Source organism: Anomaloglossus baeobatrachus, chromosome 3 (assembly GCF_048569485.1).
Source record: "Anomaloglossus baeobatrachus isolate aAnoBae1 chromosome 3, aAnoBae1.hap1, whole genome shotgun sequence".
NCBI lineage: Eukaryota > Metazoa > Chordata > Amphibia > Anura > Aromobatidae > Anomaloglossus > Anomaloglossus baeobatrachus.
The window spans coordinates 567731187-567746287 of record NC_134355.1 but is presented as its reverse complement, the minus strand read 5'-3'; the positions used below and the strand labels follow the sequence as shown (position 1 = coordinate 567746287).

The 15101-nt window shown below is 47.2% G+C and overlaps 1 protein-coding gene across 6 annotated transcripts in view; it reads right to left on the bottom strand.

The window, feature by feature from the left end:
- LOC142295563 (beta-galactoside alpha-2,6-sialyltransferase 1-like) overlaps nucleotides 1-15101 on the bottom strand; it is a 102590-nt gene that overhangs the window by 35459 nt on the left and 52030 nt on the right. For all 6 annotated transcript variants that reach the window (XM_075338669.1, XM_075338671.1, XM_075338667.1 and 3 more), the window contains one exon: nucleotides 8639-8736. In XM_075338669.1, coding sequence (XP_075194784.1) covers nucleotides 8639-8736 — 98 coding nt within the window. The remainder of the gene's footprint in view (nucleotides 1-8638; nucleotides 8737-15101) is intronic.

The window sequence follows — 15101 nt, the reverse complement described above, 5'->3', positions numbered from 1 at the left end:
GTACATATGATATTTATTCATGTGACGATTCATGGAAGAAGTTGTCAAACTGCTGAGGTTTTGCCCTCTACTAACAGAATCACGACAAATTTTACAGATCACATAATTTGGGCGACCTTTTGCTATGTCAAAAAAGGACCAGGCTAGGCAAGGCTTAGAGGGCATGCGATCTGCTGAGCCCCCCCGACTAGTGCTCAGAGGCAGAGTGGTAGCTGAGGATGCAGTTGTAGACGTGCTACCAGTGCTCCGACTCTGTCCAGGAAGGCGCAAGGTAACTTCGTCGTCGGTTGCATCCTCCTCGTCTGTGTTATGATCCGGAACCATGGAAGACCACCACAAATCATTGGCAAAAAGGTGACAAGAGCATTGGAAACTAATCTGGCCGCCATCCCCTTACTAACCAACACAACTAGAAGTAGCCGAGGGGTGAACTAACAACATGTGCACCGCGAACCAAGCCGGAGAACTAACTATCCTAAAGGTAGAAAAGATGAATAACTCTCTGCCTCAGAAAATAGACAAGAATAGCAAGCCCCCCACATTCAAAGACTGCGGTGATATAGGAAAAACACAATACACAGGTAGATGACAGGATTAGCAAAAGGTGAGGCCCCCGCTGACTAAAATAGGAAAGGACAGGAAAGGGACTGATGGTTGCCAGAGAAAAACCCTGCAAAATACCAACTTCCTGATAGTACAAAAAGGCCCTCAGATCGCTCGATCTGAACTCCGTCCTATACCAGGTGCCCTTGTCATATCATTGAACAGAAAACAAGATTCATAACAAAGTCAACAAGCCACAAACACATGGACCCAAAGGAGCTATACTCCACACAGAACTGCAGGGAGTTCCTCAACAATCCACTAAGGGGGAAAATCCCTGCAAGCAAATAAACTGAAAATAACCACAGCAAAATGACAAACCCAGATAAACAAAAGAACAAGACAATAAATAAAGAGCAAGCACTTATCTGGGGAAGATGTGGTGTAAAGCAGGATTAAGCAGGCTAGAGATACAAAGAACTGACATCCGGCAACAGCCTGCAATCAGACCAGGACTTAAATAAGCAGAGAGTTAGGAAAGGAAACACCCACTGTACAACCCACCTGGTCTCTGTCCAAACCCTTCCTGGCCACCAGAGGGAGCCTCCCAGCAGCCAAGACATAACTAACATTTACAACACCACCGCCTCTGTTGACCTCCTCGAGTGCCTGACTGTGGATTGACAGTAGGTGGGATCTAGAACTTCCTCATCAATTGTTGTGTTTGCACTCCCCTCACCCTCATACCGAGCCTCTTCTTGCCCTGACCGAATATTTAAGTTGTCATCCCAATCTGGTATCTGCGTCTCATCGTCATCAGTATGTTCCTCATTGTCTATAACAACAGGTGTTACAGTTTGTGAAAAATGGTCAACATTATGCTCAGAAACTTGGTCCTCATGGCCTGAATCAGAGTCACAAAGGTTCTGGGCATCACTGCAGACCATTTCCTGGTCTGTACTCACTGTAGCTTGGGAGCAGACTTCTGATTCCCAGGCTATAGTGTGACTGAACAGCTCTGCAGACTCAGCCATCTCAGTTCCACCATACTGTGAAGGGCGGATGGAGACTTCAGAGCTGGGAGAATGCAAGTGTGATTGGGCTGACAACTCAGAGGACTGGTGTTTTTTGGATGCAGTAGTTGAGGTGGCTGAGAGGGCACTTGTTGGACCACTTGAGATCCATTCAAGCATTTTCCTTTTTTGGCCATCATCTACCTTTGTTCCAGTTGTTCGTGTCCGTAAAAAAGGGAGCACATCGGATTGTCCACGGTAAGTAGTAGACATCTTACTTTTGCTGGAAGATGGTCTATCTTCAGCAGATGTTAATGGAGCTTTGCCACCTTCCCCACGGACAAACCCTTTTTTTCCTTTTCCAACACGCCTCTTCCCCTTTCCACCAGCATCTGTCATTTTGCCACTCATTTTGATTGCGACAAGATTGTGCATTTAAAATGTGGTAGTAAAAATTGAGAGGTGGTGTAGATTTCAGCGGTGGTCTAGCTTTATTAACAGCAGAATAAACAACAATAATTATCCCTGACAATGCAACTATGGCCCTTAAACTGGCAGCATAGTTTGCTAGTATAATGGCTTAGTAACAATGAGTTTGAGTGTACAATGCAGGCAGACGTGCTGCAAATATCTTTGCACTAGTGGGACAATAATGAAGTCCAACAGCCACTTTTAGGATGCCACTAAGTTTCCTCAGTGTTTGCTAGTATAATGGCTTAGTAACCATGAGTTTGAGTGTGCAATGCAGGCAGACGTGCTGCAAATAACTTTGCACTAGTGGGACAATACAGAAGTCCAACAGTCACTTTTAGGATGCCACTAAGTTTCCTCAGTGTTTGCTAGTATAATGGCTTAGTAACAATGAGTTTGAGTGTGCAATGCAGGCAGACGTGCTGCAAATATCTTTGCACTAGTGGGACAATACAGAAGTCCAACAGCCACGTTTAGGATGCCACTAAGTTTCCTCAGTGTTTGCTAGTATAATGGCTTAGTAACAATGAGTTTGAGTGTGCAAAGGGCAGGAGGGTACAGTGGCAGGGTTGTGGGTCTGGGTAGAGGAAAGGAAGCCTCCCTTTCTATCCCTCCTAATGGGGAAATGCAGCAAAAAAATCCCTGACCTTAGCTACACAGACGCTGTCATCTTGTGTAGCTGTTAAAATCTGTTTTCACGGCCCTGACTGTCACCTATGGCTCTGACCCTGCCGGCATTAGCCCTTACAAGGACTAATAGAAACTTCTATCCCTATTCTGTATAGCGCTGTGTATAGAGCGTACACAGCAGTATCGGAGACTGGAGCTACGCCAGCGGTGACTGACACCAAGACGCAGAAGGCAGATAATGGCGTGCTGGAGGAAAATGTCCGTTTTTATAATGCAGGGACATGTGACATGGACATCCTATCACACATGACGTTGCTTCTCTGGCTAAAAGTCCACTTAGCTGTGTGTGTGTCTGGGATTGGCTGACATGGTGGCCCGCCCCACTACACGCACGCGCTTAGGGAAGGAAGACAAGGAAAAAAAAAAAATGGCGATCCAAACATTATCCAAACAGCAGTGATCTGAATGCGCTGTTCCCGCACACTATACACTGAAATTTCATAATAGTGTGAGTCACAGAGTGACTTACACTATTACAGCGGAAAGCCAGCTAGTAATTAGCTGGTCTTTTTGCTGCTAGAACCGTTCTCGAACGTATCTAGAACGATCGAGCTTTAGCAAAAAGCTCGAGTTCTAGTTCGATCTAGAACAGCCCCAAAAATCACTCAAGCCGCGAACTGGAGAACCTCGAACCGCGAACCGCGCTCAACTCTAGTCCCTAATGCCCAGGCCATTTTTTGCAATTCTGACCACTGTCACTTTCACAGATAATAACTCTGGAACGCTTCAGTGGATCCCGGTGATTCTGAGATTTTTTTTTGTGACATATTGTAACTCAGGCTAGTTTTAAATTTAGGATCATATATATTTTGCGTTTATTCGTAAAAAAACGGAAATTTGACGAAAATTTTGCAATTTTCAAACTTTTAATTTTTATGCCCTTAAATCAAAGAGTTATGTCACACAAAATAGTTAATAAATAACATTTCCCACATGTCTACTTTACATCAGCACAATTTTTGAAACAAAATTTTTTGGGGTTTGGAAGTTAGAAGGGGTCAATGTTCATCAGCAATTTCCCATTTTTTCACCAAATTTACAAAACCATTTTTTTAGGGACCACATCACATATGCAGTGGCTTTGAGGGGCCTAGGTGACAGAAAATACCCCAAAGTGACACCACTCTAAAAACTGCACCCCTCAAAGTACTGAAAACCACATCCAAGAAGTTTATTAACTCTTCAGGTGCCTCACAGGAATAAAGCAATGTGGAATGAAAAAAAAATATATAATTTACCTAAAAAATGTTGCATTAGCGCCAATTTATTCATTTTAGAAGAAGTAACACAACAAAATGGAACCCAAAATGTGTTCTCCTGAGCGCGCTGATACCCCATGTACCCCATATGTGGTCAGAAACCTCTGTTTGGACAAATGGGAGGGCTCGGAACAGAAGGAACAATATTTGAATTTTGGAAAGCAAATTTGGCTGAAATAGATTGCGTGTACCATGTTCCATTAGCAGGGCCCCTAAGGTACCTAAACAGCAGAAACCCCCACAATTGACTCCATTTTGGAAATTAGACTCTTTAAGGATTTTACCTAGAGCTATAGTGAGCATTTTGAATCCACAGATACTTTACAGAATTTGATAACATTAGGCCGCCATATTGAAAATTTTCATTTGTTTCACAAAAATATTGTTGTAGCACCAAATTTCTCACTTTTCAAGAGGTAACACAAAAAAGTTGACCTTACAGTTTGTTACCCACTTTCTTATGATCGTGGTGATACCCCACAGGTAGTCAGAAACCTCTGTTTGGATAAATGGGAGGGCTTGGAATGGAAGGAGCAATATTTGAATTTTGGAAAAGCTGAAATAGATTGCGGACACCATGTCATATTTGCAGGGCCCCTAAAGGTACCTATGCCACAGAAATCCTCCACAAGTGACCTCAATTTGGAAAGTAGACCCCCTCAAGGATTTTATTCAGGGGTATAGTGAGCATTTTGAACCCCCAGGTCCACTATCCGGCGACACTGAGTCTGCGGAGATGTGAGTGTGCCGCCCCCACGTCAGCAGCCGGGCTGTTCGGATCCAATCCGCAGTGGCTCGAGGGGTCTCCGGACCCGGGGGTCATGTGGACACTTAAATAAAAAGGGGATGTAATATGTACAGGGGATTTTTGAGGATAATTCGTGGCGCCACCAACGGTGTGTGGTAAGGTGGAGTACCACCGCTGCTGTTGGGGAGCACCCAGGGGAGATGGAGTGGCACCTGGATGTTAATCCCTCCATGGGTAGGGGTGGATGCCCCGGCGCTCAGTGTCCATAACACGGGAGGTGATGGCTGCTGGTGGTGGTGCACCGGGCCGGACCGAAGGGTGTTGGTGTACTCACGATTAAATTATTGCACACAAGTCGGCTGGTAAACTAAGGTGGCAGTGGCCGGCTGCCGCTTCAGGGTGTATACGGGTCCAACACCCGGCTGGTGTACCAATGTCCCTTCCTCCGGCACTTTGTACTTTTGTTCTATTTTGGACAACCTCGTGTGGAATGGGGAAGTCCCCTCCCGGTTTGGTTTTGGTTGGGAGATGTGCCTGCGAAAACTGACCCTTGGGATCTCAGTGGGTTGTTGCGGATACCCTATCCCCCACGGTGGGCTGCCGTTTCGCTCTATCTGGGCTAACAAACTAGAACAATGTCTGGAAACTTGTCCCCGGCCTGGTTAACTAGAGAAGGGGCTTGCAACCATCTTCTAACTAGGGTCAAGGTACCCCGCCTGTGCACGTTTTCCGGACCGGATTTCCGCTGTCGGTACCGGTGGGCTCCAACCCTGCCCTGGTCCACTTTGGATTTCCTGCAACCGGACTCCCGTCGCCTTTGGACACAGTCCACTGCTTGCCATCTAGCCAGTAGACCAGGGCCACTACCCTGGCAACCCTTCACTAGGAGCAGATTTCACTTCCACTTGCACTTCAATCTGAACTCCAACTTGAACTTCAACTAGCACTTCAACTGACTGGTTCCCTACCTCGGATCCTCAAGACCCCTAGGTGAGTGCTCCCAATCCGCCTGGTCCCGCCCACTGGTGTGTCCTTCCTACCCTGAAGGGGGTGGCTAGGGTTTTGTGCCAGATGGTACCTGATGTGGGATGGTGTTGTGTGAGGTGTAGTGTTTCTCTGTGACCACCTGGCGGCGCCAAGGCATCACATAAGTATTGTCCATGGATGAGCGCAGCTGCCTATGACCTCGATCCAGGTGCGGGCTACTGCTGACTTTAGCTCTATTCTCTCCACGGAGAACTCTCCTCTCCACAGCATAAATTGACATTCTGCAGCGCCAGATGTCAGTTTATGCTGTGGAGAAAATAAGCACAGCGGGCAGGAGATTTCTAAAAATCCTTCCACTGCGATTATACTGTACAATGCAGCAAAAACACAGTGTCCAAAACGCTTGAAACCTTAATCGCGGGCACTCAGCCAAAAAAGCTAGTGCAGTATATAATGTCCCACCCCCCCCTACATATTCTAAGCTGGCACCCTTTAGTGACTTTCATGTGGCACTAAAGGGTGCTTAGTCTTGTATTTAGCCAAAAAATAAATAAAAAAAAAAAACAAGGTGGGTTTCCCCATTTTTGATAGCCAGCTAGGGTAAAGCAGACAGCTGTAGCCTGCAAACCACAGCTGGCAGCTTTACCTTGGTTGGGGATACAATTTGGAGGTCACACCAGGCTCTTTTTTGTAATTATTTTATAAATAATAATTACAAAAAAACAAACAAAAAAAAGTAGGGTCCCCCCCAAATTGGATCACCAGCCAAGGTAAAGCGGACAGCTGTGGTCTGGTATTCTCAGGGTGGGAAGGTCCATAGTTATTGGCCCTTCCCAGCCTAAAAATAGCAGTCCGCAGCCGCCCCAGAAGTGGCGCATCCATTAGATGCGCCAATCCTGGCGCTTCGCCCCAGCTCATCCCGTGCCCTGGTGTGGTGGCAAACGGGGTAATAAATGGGGTTGATACCAGCTGTAATGTCACCTGGCATCAAGCCCTGCAGTTTGTGATGTCATGGCGTCTATCAGATACCTGACATCACAAACTGTCAGAACTAACAAAAAAAATAATGACAAAAAAAAATGTATTTGAAAAAACACTCCCCAACACATTCCCTCTTTCACCAATTTATTGTAAGGAAAAAAAAATCTGGTCCGCAGTAATCCAATAAGGGGGTCCCACGACGACTCTGGACCTTCTAGACTATGGGGGGCACGCTCAGGGAACGTGTCCCCCATTTTCTAGGAGTGCAGAGTGGTGGTGCAATGAATCTGCACCCACTCTCCCCAGGTCCACAGCAGCAGTGTGCGTGCTGTAAGCTCAGCATCGCACTGTGACTGAACACAGGAAGCTGAGCTGACAGCCGCTCTGCGCATGCAGCAGCGTCTACTGCGAAGGAGGAGGGGCGCGGGGGATCAACGCTGCACAGGTATGGTGGGACACCAGGGGACACTGGGGGAGTATGGGAGGGTGACCTGGCGGGGCCTGTGGAGGGGTTTTCTGTCGCATGCGTCATGGCACATGCGTCAGAAATCAGAGGAGTAGGGTGAATGCGGCTGGCGCACTGCTGTGCGCGCCGCCATCTTGGATTTCCAGGAGGGGGTTGAGGGGTCGGGGGGCACTTTGGCGACACCGGGGGCATCGGGGAGGAGATTTATCTCCCAATTGACATGTTTGATCATGCCAGATGGGAGATAAACCATTTTTTACCGGCGCTGTCATTTACTGTAACGTGATCATCAATATACGGTGTATACTGGTGATCACGTGAGCGGGGAACGGAAAAACGTCCTGAATCATGATTTCCAGGGTCTCAGCTACCCCTGAGATTTTCTGACGCTGGGGAGAGCTATTCACTTATTTCTGCCTGCCGTTTATAAACAGCAGATCAGAATAAGTACCTTATTCTGCCGCCGTTTATCTCCGTAAGGCTGTCGTAATGGGGTTAAGATTGGTTTTCCCCAAAACAGCAGTGAGGCACACAGTGAGAATTGTAGTTTTTGACTTAAAACACTGGGAACGTTGAGTCGTTATCTCAGGAACATTAGCAGCAGCAGTTTAAATGTCAGAAGCAATTTCTGTGAGTTGTGGCACACATTTTTAGACCATCACGTGCTCCAGCAGAAAAGAGTTCAAGCCCTATACATATTGAAAGACTGGAGAGGATGGTGCAGGAGTATGTAGAGCTCAATATCGCTGCCATCAGAGGGGTTTGAACTCTTTTGCATTTTAGTCTTCACAAATGGAAGAGCGGCCTGAACTCGCCAGTCATGCATTGGAGGTTTTGTCATTCCTGGCAGCCAGCGTTCTCTCAGAAGGTGTCTTCAGTTCTGCTGGTGGTGTCCTGATGAATAAGCGCATCCCACTGTCCCCTGAAAGAGTAACCATCTAACGTTCATCAAGATGAACAAGTCATGGATTAGGAGGTGAACAATGTTATGTTCACCTCCTAACCACACTCCCTTATAGAAGTAATACCCCTTAAAGCCCACTTCTATTTTACCACAACTCAACTTTAAAGTATTATCTTGTGAATAGCTTGCCATGCTTGTCATCTCTGAATAGGTTATTACTGAGCACCGCCAATGATCCGCTGTTTCCAGGTCTGGTAGTGGCCAGATGTATATAGTGTAAATCTATCACACTGCTTACTAGCCTCTGTAGAATACTGTAGATCCTATTCAAATAATATGTGAGTTGGTAAGACATTTTGCAATTATGTATGGAGTTTTGAACGCATGTGGGTAAATTGATCAGTGCCAAAGGACTACATAAAAAACCTGGCTTGCTTTTAGAGCCATCAAGCACATGGTGGAACTTGTAAGTATAGTCCTGGTTGCTACAGAATTTGTGGAGTCATGGTGTCTTTAGTATACTGTTGTATGTAGGGTAGTAGAGAGCTCTGTTCTTGACAATATCTTTACATTTACCTGTGAGTTTATTAGGCGGAATGTAGTTTTTGATCCCACATCAGTCTCAAACCCTTTTGTAGGCGCAGCATTAAATCTAAGAACAGCATCATGGGAGTCTGTAAAGACAAAAAGACACCTTGTAGTTGAAAATTTACAATTCAATTTTCTTTGCTTTTGAATGTTGTCTGTCAATCTTAAGATAAGGGAGTTGATAGGCTTGTCTACATTGAGACTATAGATCCATGTGATATAGAGCTATGATATAAGTGACAATGAAAGAATAACAAAAGCTGTAGAAGTCAAGATCTTTGGTAAAAGTTTACCTATTTATAGCTGTTATCTCTAAGAATCTTTTTATGGGTATCTTAAAGGCCCCTTTACACACTGCAACATCACTAACGACATCGCTGTAACGTCACCGGTTTTGTGACGTAATAGCGACCTCCCCAGCGACATTGCAGTGTGTGACACGCATCAGCGACCTGGTCCCCGCTGTGAGGTCGCTGATCACTACAAATCTTTCAGGACCATTTTTTGGTCCTTTGTTTCCCACTGAGCAGCATGCATTGGTGTGTTTGACACCGTTACAACGACTTTGTTAGCGACTTCCCTTTCAAATAGCTGCTTTAACACGTCCCCAATGACCAGCTAGGTCGTTCTGCAGGTCCGGGATCGATAGAAAGTCTCTAAACGCTGCTGCGTCGTTGGTAAGGTCTGCCTATTTGACAGCTCACCAGCGACTCACCAGAGACTTTGTAGCGATCCCGGCCAGGTCGGGATCGCTGTTGGGATCGCTAGAAAGTCTCAGTGTGTAAAGGGGCCTTAAGATGTGAGTTTAGTACTACATTACCATGTCTTGAGACAACCCATTAGAACTAAGCAAATTTCTCAAAATTCAACTGTATTCTGGGTGGACGGGGGAAGGATACAATTTACATTGAATAAATTAGAAGCAAATTGAGTCAGCTAGGAAGTGGTTAAAAAAAAATGTAATGCTTGTGAGGAAAGAAACCCCTTGTTGGATTTCAGATATTCCTACAATGGTTTGAGGGTGCCAAGTCACAGGGACCATGACATGACAGAAAAGCAGAAACCTCCCTTACTTTACACTATTTTACAAACTACAGCCTTCAATGAATTCATCTAGGGGTGCAGTGAGCATATTAATCAATTTACAATTTGCCGTTTGTCAACTAAATCCCCAAACTAAAGAGTGATTTATGAATATATAACTTTTAATTACTTTAAGATCTTTAGGACAAACTTTATAAAAACGCAGAGCACTGTGATCTATCTTCAAATAATATAGGTGATCATCCTGGCCATAAGGGATTCGCTATTTAGACTTATTAGACGTCTATGGCAAACCTATACATCATTCCTGTCATAAGTGACCACAGTGTTTGCTGATTAAAACATAACAAACAGTAACCTCCCCAACATGTTTCACCACACTGGTGTCATCAGCGGGCTGAGGCTAAAGATCACTTGGTGTCTGCCAGCAGCAGCTCTGATGTTTACATCTATCACTTCCTCTCCCTATGCTTACTGTGTTCTGTTACTACAAGTTCCATAATGATGATCTAGCACTTAGCTTGTCCCCTCCATTCTCCACCCTGTGCTGCTGAAGATTATTATTATTATTATTATTATTTATTTATAGAGCACCATTAATTCCATGGTGCTGTACATGAGAAGGGGGTTACATACAAAATACGTATACAAGTTACAGTAGACAGACTAGTACAGAGGGAAGAGGGCCCTACCCTTGCGGGCTTACATTCTATAGGATTATGGGGAGGAGACAATAGGTGGGGTGTAGGTCAGGCGGCGGCTCCGCACGGTGGTCGGGCGGCAGCTCCGCACGGTGGTCGGGCGGCAGCTCCGCACGGTGGTCGGGCGGCAGCGAGTTCATTGTAGATGAAGATAAAGGGAGATTCCAAGTGTCAGAGCAGCCCAGGGTAGGTACCAGCCCAGATTGCAAGTACAGCTCTGTCACTGTTTGCTATGCAAAATTTTATGCTTTAAGCTGTCCAATTCAGTGATTGGATTACTTAAACCCTTTGCTAGAGATCTGCATTTCAAAAGCAAAAGTGTTGGCCCCTGCTCTTACTGCTGAAGTAAACTGTAATCTCAGCTTGTGATGCAGACTAATTGTGATGCTCTGCAAAATGTCTACACCCACCATGTGGAGCAGTGAGGACTTGCTTTCTTTTGGTCTGATTTATATCCTAGAAAAGGAAGTATCAGACATAACAGTGGAGGAAGAAGAATCTGCATAACAATCCAGTACTATGTGATCTGTTCTGAGATGCACTCCTAGAAGCTCTGCATCCAAGTAATAATGTATTGTCTTGAAGAGCTATGATATATGACAAGGGGGTGAAAAAGTAGTGAAAAACTCCATTAAAACTAGATCTCCAGCTGGAATTACTATTTGTCATGATCTCATACACCATTATAAATGACTCCACCTCCTTGAAGCTCTATCTGAGTAAGCACAGAATTAATCACAAGGTGAATGTTAACTTCTTATCGGTCCAGACAATGTTGTATATCATACAAGAAATATAATAACTTCTAAAGATTTAAGAGGATTTATATGCAATGACTAAGGTACTCTTACCGAAATAAGTCTGCAAGAAAAGGCAATGGATTTTTTACTTTTCTTGTGTATTCCTGCCATACAGCAGTATCCATGTAGACTTTATTCTCAAGAAACTTAACTATAAGGCTCAAGGATGGTCAATATGTGGTGATCTGAAAGTTCTCTCTCTTTTCTCCTTGGGAAACCAGGAGAATACACAAAGTAGCATGCTTTTTGTGTGAATGGGACAGCAGGTGTGACGCCCTGACCTATCAGGTCGTCACAGGGTATTGTGCAATCTGCCCTTCTGCACAGTATCCACTCCTCGGTTACGGATTTTGGTCCTTTGGTGTTGCTAACAGCTTAGCCAGTCAAAATCCTAGGAACACTTTACACCGAACCTACCATACACACCATTGGGGGGCCTGAAGGGAATAGGGCCGCCCATATGGGGGTTGGTAGGGGAAAGTGAGAAAGTGTAAAAGAGGTGAAACATGAATGAAAGGAGGAGGAGGTGGAAAGTGACTCTCTGGGAGAGAGAGGTCACCGGTCCGGAGCAGGGCTCCTGGAGTTTACTAGGTGGTCTGGGCCTGGTAGGAGCTGGAACCCCGGTCGCAAGGTATCGCGTCAAGGGGCACGGACTGCCGAGGAGGGCAGCTGGCGGCCTTGAGCCATCACCGGGCAGGGGCCAGGGCACGACGGGGTACGTGGACCCTAGGCCGGGAAGTAGCTTCACGAGTCCTGGTAATTTACTCGACGGGGGTGAAGACTTCAAGATTCATTCCCAACTCGCTCCAAAATCTGGGTACTAGCGCACCGATTGGATAGGACTTTCCCAAATACCGTCCAAAGAAATCCTACGCGTGAAACCTGAGAGAAAGCTCACTCCGTTAGCCATATGGGTGAGTGGGACCCGAAAGGTTTCAAGCTTGAGGGTCCAACTAGTGAGAAGGTGCCACGGGAAAGGCCACAGGCTAACAGCAACATCAAGGGCACGGATCTCAGCGTGCTCCTTCCAGGCTGCAGTGGTGCTCAGAATTCTGGTTTACAAGCTGTCGGTGTTATTATTCTTGGACTAAGTGAGTACGCTAAAGTACCCCTTTTCCACTACCCAGTGGCACCCGAAACACCAACACCCAACGGGCCCCGGGGCACAAACCCCCTACCCACGGAGGGGTTAAACATCCTGCTGCTACACCATCGCCACCGGGCTCCCCCAACAGCAGCGGTGGTCTCCTACATTACCACACACCGTGGGTGGTGTCACGAACTTACTAATCCCCTGTACATAATCCCCCTCTTCTTTTAATTCGAGTGTCTGCGTGAACCCCCGGGTCCGGAGACCCCTTGAGCCACCTGGATCCGAGCGGCTCGGCAGCTGACACAGGGGCGGTACACCTCAAAAAACCTGGCATCACAAACAGGATACGAGCAGGACCCACTTACCTGGGTGACGTGCGCCTTGAAAGCCGAAGACTGCAGGTCCAGAGTCCTATTCCCGCCAATTCCGCCATTGTCCGCCATCTTTTCGCGCCAAAAAGCTGTCTTCATCGGAAAAGTGCGCAAAGCCTAAGCCCCGCCCTTTGTCTTCCTTGTGAGGCCGGAACCGGAGGTTCCTAGAGGGCCACGGTCAGCGAAAGAGTGCTGCGAAAAGACCGAGGGGGCGGGCCAGAATGTGTTACTAGCGGAAATGGAGCAGGGACGCCAGGACTCTGCGACAATGTTCCTGGAAGACGCAGTGGCAAGATAGTGGAGCGAGACTGGTCCCCAGAACGTGCTGTTCCTGGGACCGCGCCATGGATAGAGGAGGAAACAGAGCAGCTGTGCAGGAGAATGCGGACGCAGTTCCTGTTCATTCTGAATCACTGGAAGAAAGAGATGAGGAGCCTGGCGGTGGCGATGCGAGCCCGTGAGATTGAAATCCCACGTGAAGAGAGGGTAAGCGATTACCCAGTCCCTATTGATTGCCCAAATCCAGCCACAGCGGCCGAGGGATCCGGACCGTCGCCGCTCGCGGTGAGCGCTCCACCATCAACTACGCCGTCCTCGGCGGAAGCCGAGCTGCCCACACCAACCCGGCAGCAGAACCTTCAGTGTATCTACAGGAAACTCTAGCTGCAGAGATCCAGACCACAACCCTCATCCCGGTCACGGCAGCGGTCATCCAGACACCGACCAGACCAGCCCCGGCTGCATCACCGGGCCCGTCCTCAGAGGCGGGGCACCCGGGCCTTGGAACCCCAGCTGCAGAGCAGTCGGTTCATCAGTTTGCACCAGCGGGAGCAAAACCAAGATGTCCACCCTGTCCGCAACCGCGCGGCATCCCGACGGCTGTTGGCGCCACCAGAGTCAAAGTAAAGCCAGAGCCAGAAAGGGAGCGGAGGCCGGACGCCGATGCCCCCTACTGGGAACGATAACAGTACCAATTGCAGACGGAGATTGCAACTTGAGACCGGCGATGACGGGAGCTTGCCGCCCGTGTTCAAGAAGAGAAGGAGCAGATAAGGAGCGCTGCTTTCCGAGTAAGAGAGCCACGATGCCGTAGCCTTGTGGAGCAATTTGACACTGAGCAAGGATGGGAGTTTATCCGCGAAGCGGGCCCCACAGCAGGGGTGTATGTGTCCCGACGAGATGTAACGCAGCACCTTCCTTGGGGCCACCCAGAGTGTAATCTTCAGCCGCAGGAGATGGTTACCTATACCCGGCATTGCGGAAAGCGGGGCTGGTATGCCCTGGAGGTAACTAAGCATGTGATGTATGAGGAAGGGTATGTGTCGGCATCTGTAGCACGTAGTCGCAAGGAAGCGTGGCTGCGGGACCCGTCTATTACTAAAAAAAAGTGTTACAGTACCAGTAGTTATGATGCCATAGAATTGTTAGGTATCGGTGCTTTCGTTTGTTATTTTTCATAGTTTGTAATTTTCCATATAGAAAATGTTATTAAATAAGTGCTTAATGAACCAGTTTTAATGAAAAGAGTGAAAGTTACCAGATTTTCAAGTAAATTGTAGAAAAGTGTACAACTGGTACATAGACTTCGTTTAAGTTTCTATACATAAGTGAATATGGACTACGGTCACAGGACTGGCGTGACGAACACAAACTTGTGTTTTGTATAATAGTTGCACATCCTGTGCCAACCAGAGTCGTCTAAAAGACAACACCCGGGACCTTAACCCGGTCACGGACCCACCATAGGTTTCCAGTGGGAACAGGTTGTTTGGGTGGCAGGTTGTTGGGGTCCGGGACGTTGGGACTGGACTGTCGCAGGAAGGGGCTGCAACGGAGTAGGTTGAGCCTCCGTTACCATAGAAACCGGTAGTGTCCCACGGTTGGGCGACGAACTCTTAATAATTTTAGTAACCTTTAAGTAAAGTGTCTCCCCTGTGAGGGATGGAACCCGTTAAAAAAAATGCATAATGTTAAAATGTTCCTTTTTCCTTTTAAAGTTAAAAACAAAAATAAACCTCTGGTGTCCTGTAGCTCGGGGATGAGCTACGTTTAACCAAGGGGGAATGTGATGCCCTGGCCTATCAGGTTATCACAGGGTATTGTGCAATCTGCCCTGCTGCACAGTATCCACTCCTCCTTGGTTACGGATCCTGGTCTTTTGGTGTTGCTAACAGCTTAGCCAGTCAAAATCCTAGGAACACTTTACACCGAACCCACCAGACACACCATTGGGGGCCTGAAGGGAAAAAGGCCACCCATATGGGGGTTGGTAGGGGAAAGTGAAAAAGAGGTGAGACAGGAGTGAAAGGAGGAGGAGGTGGAAAGTGATTCTCTGGGAGAGAGAGGTCACTGGTCCGGAGCAGGGCTCCTGGAGTTTACTAGGTGGCAGATGTTGGTCTGGGTCTGGTAGGAACTGGAACGTCGGTAGCCGGGGATCGCGTC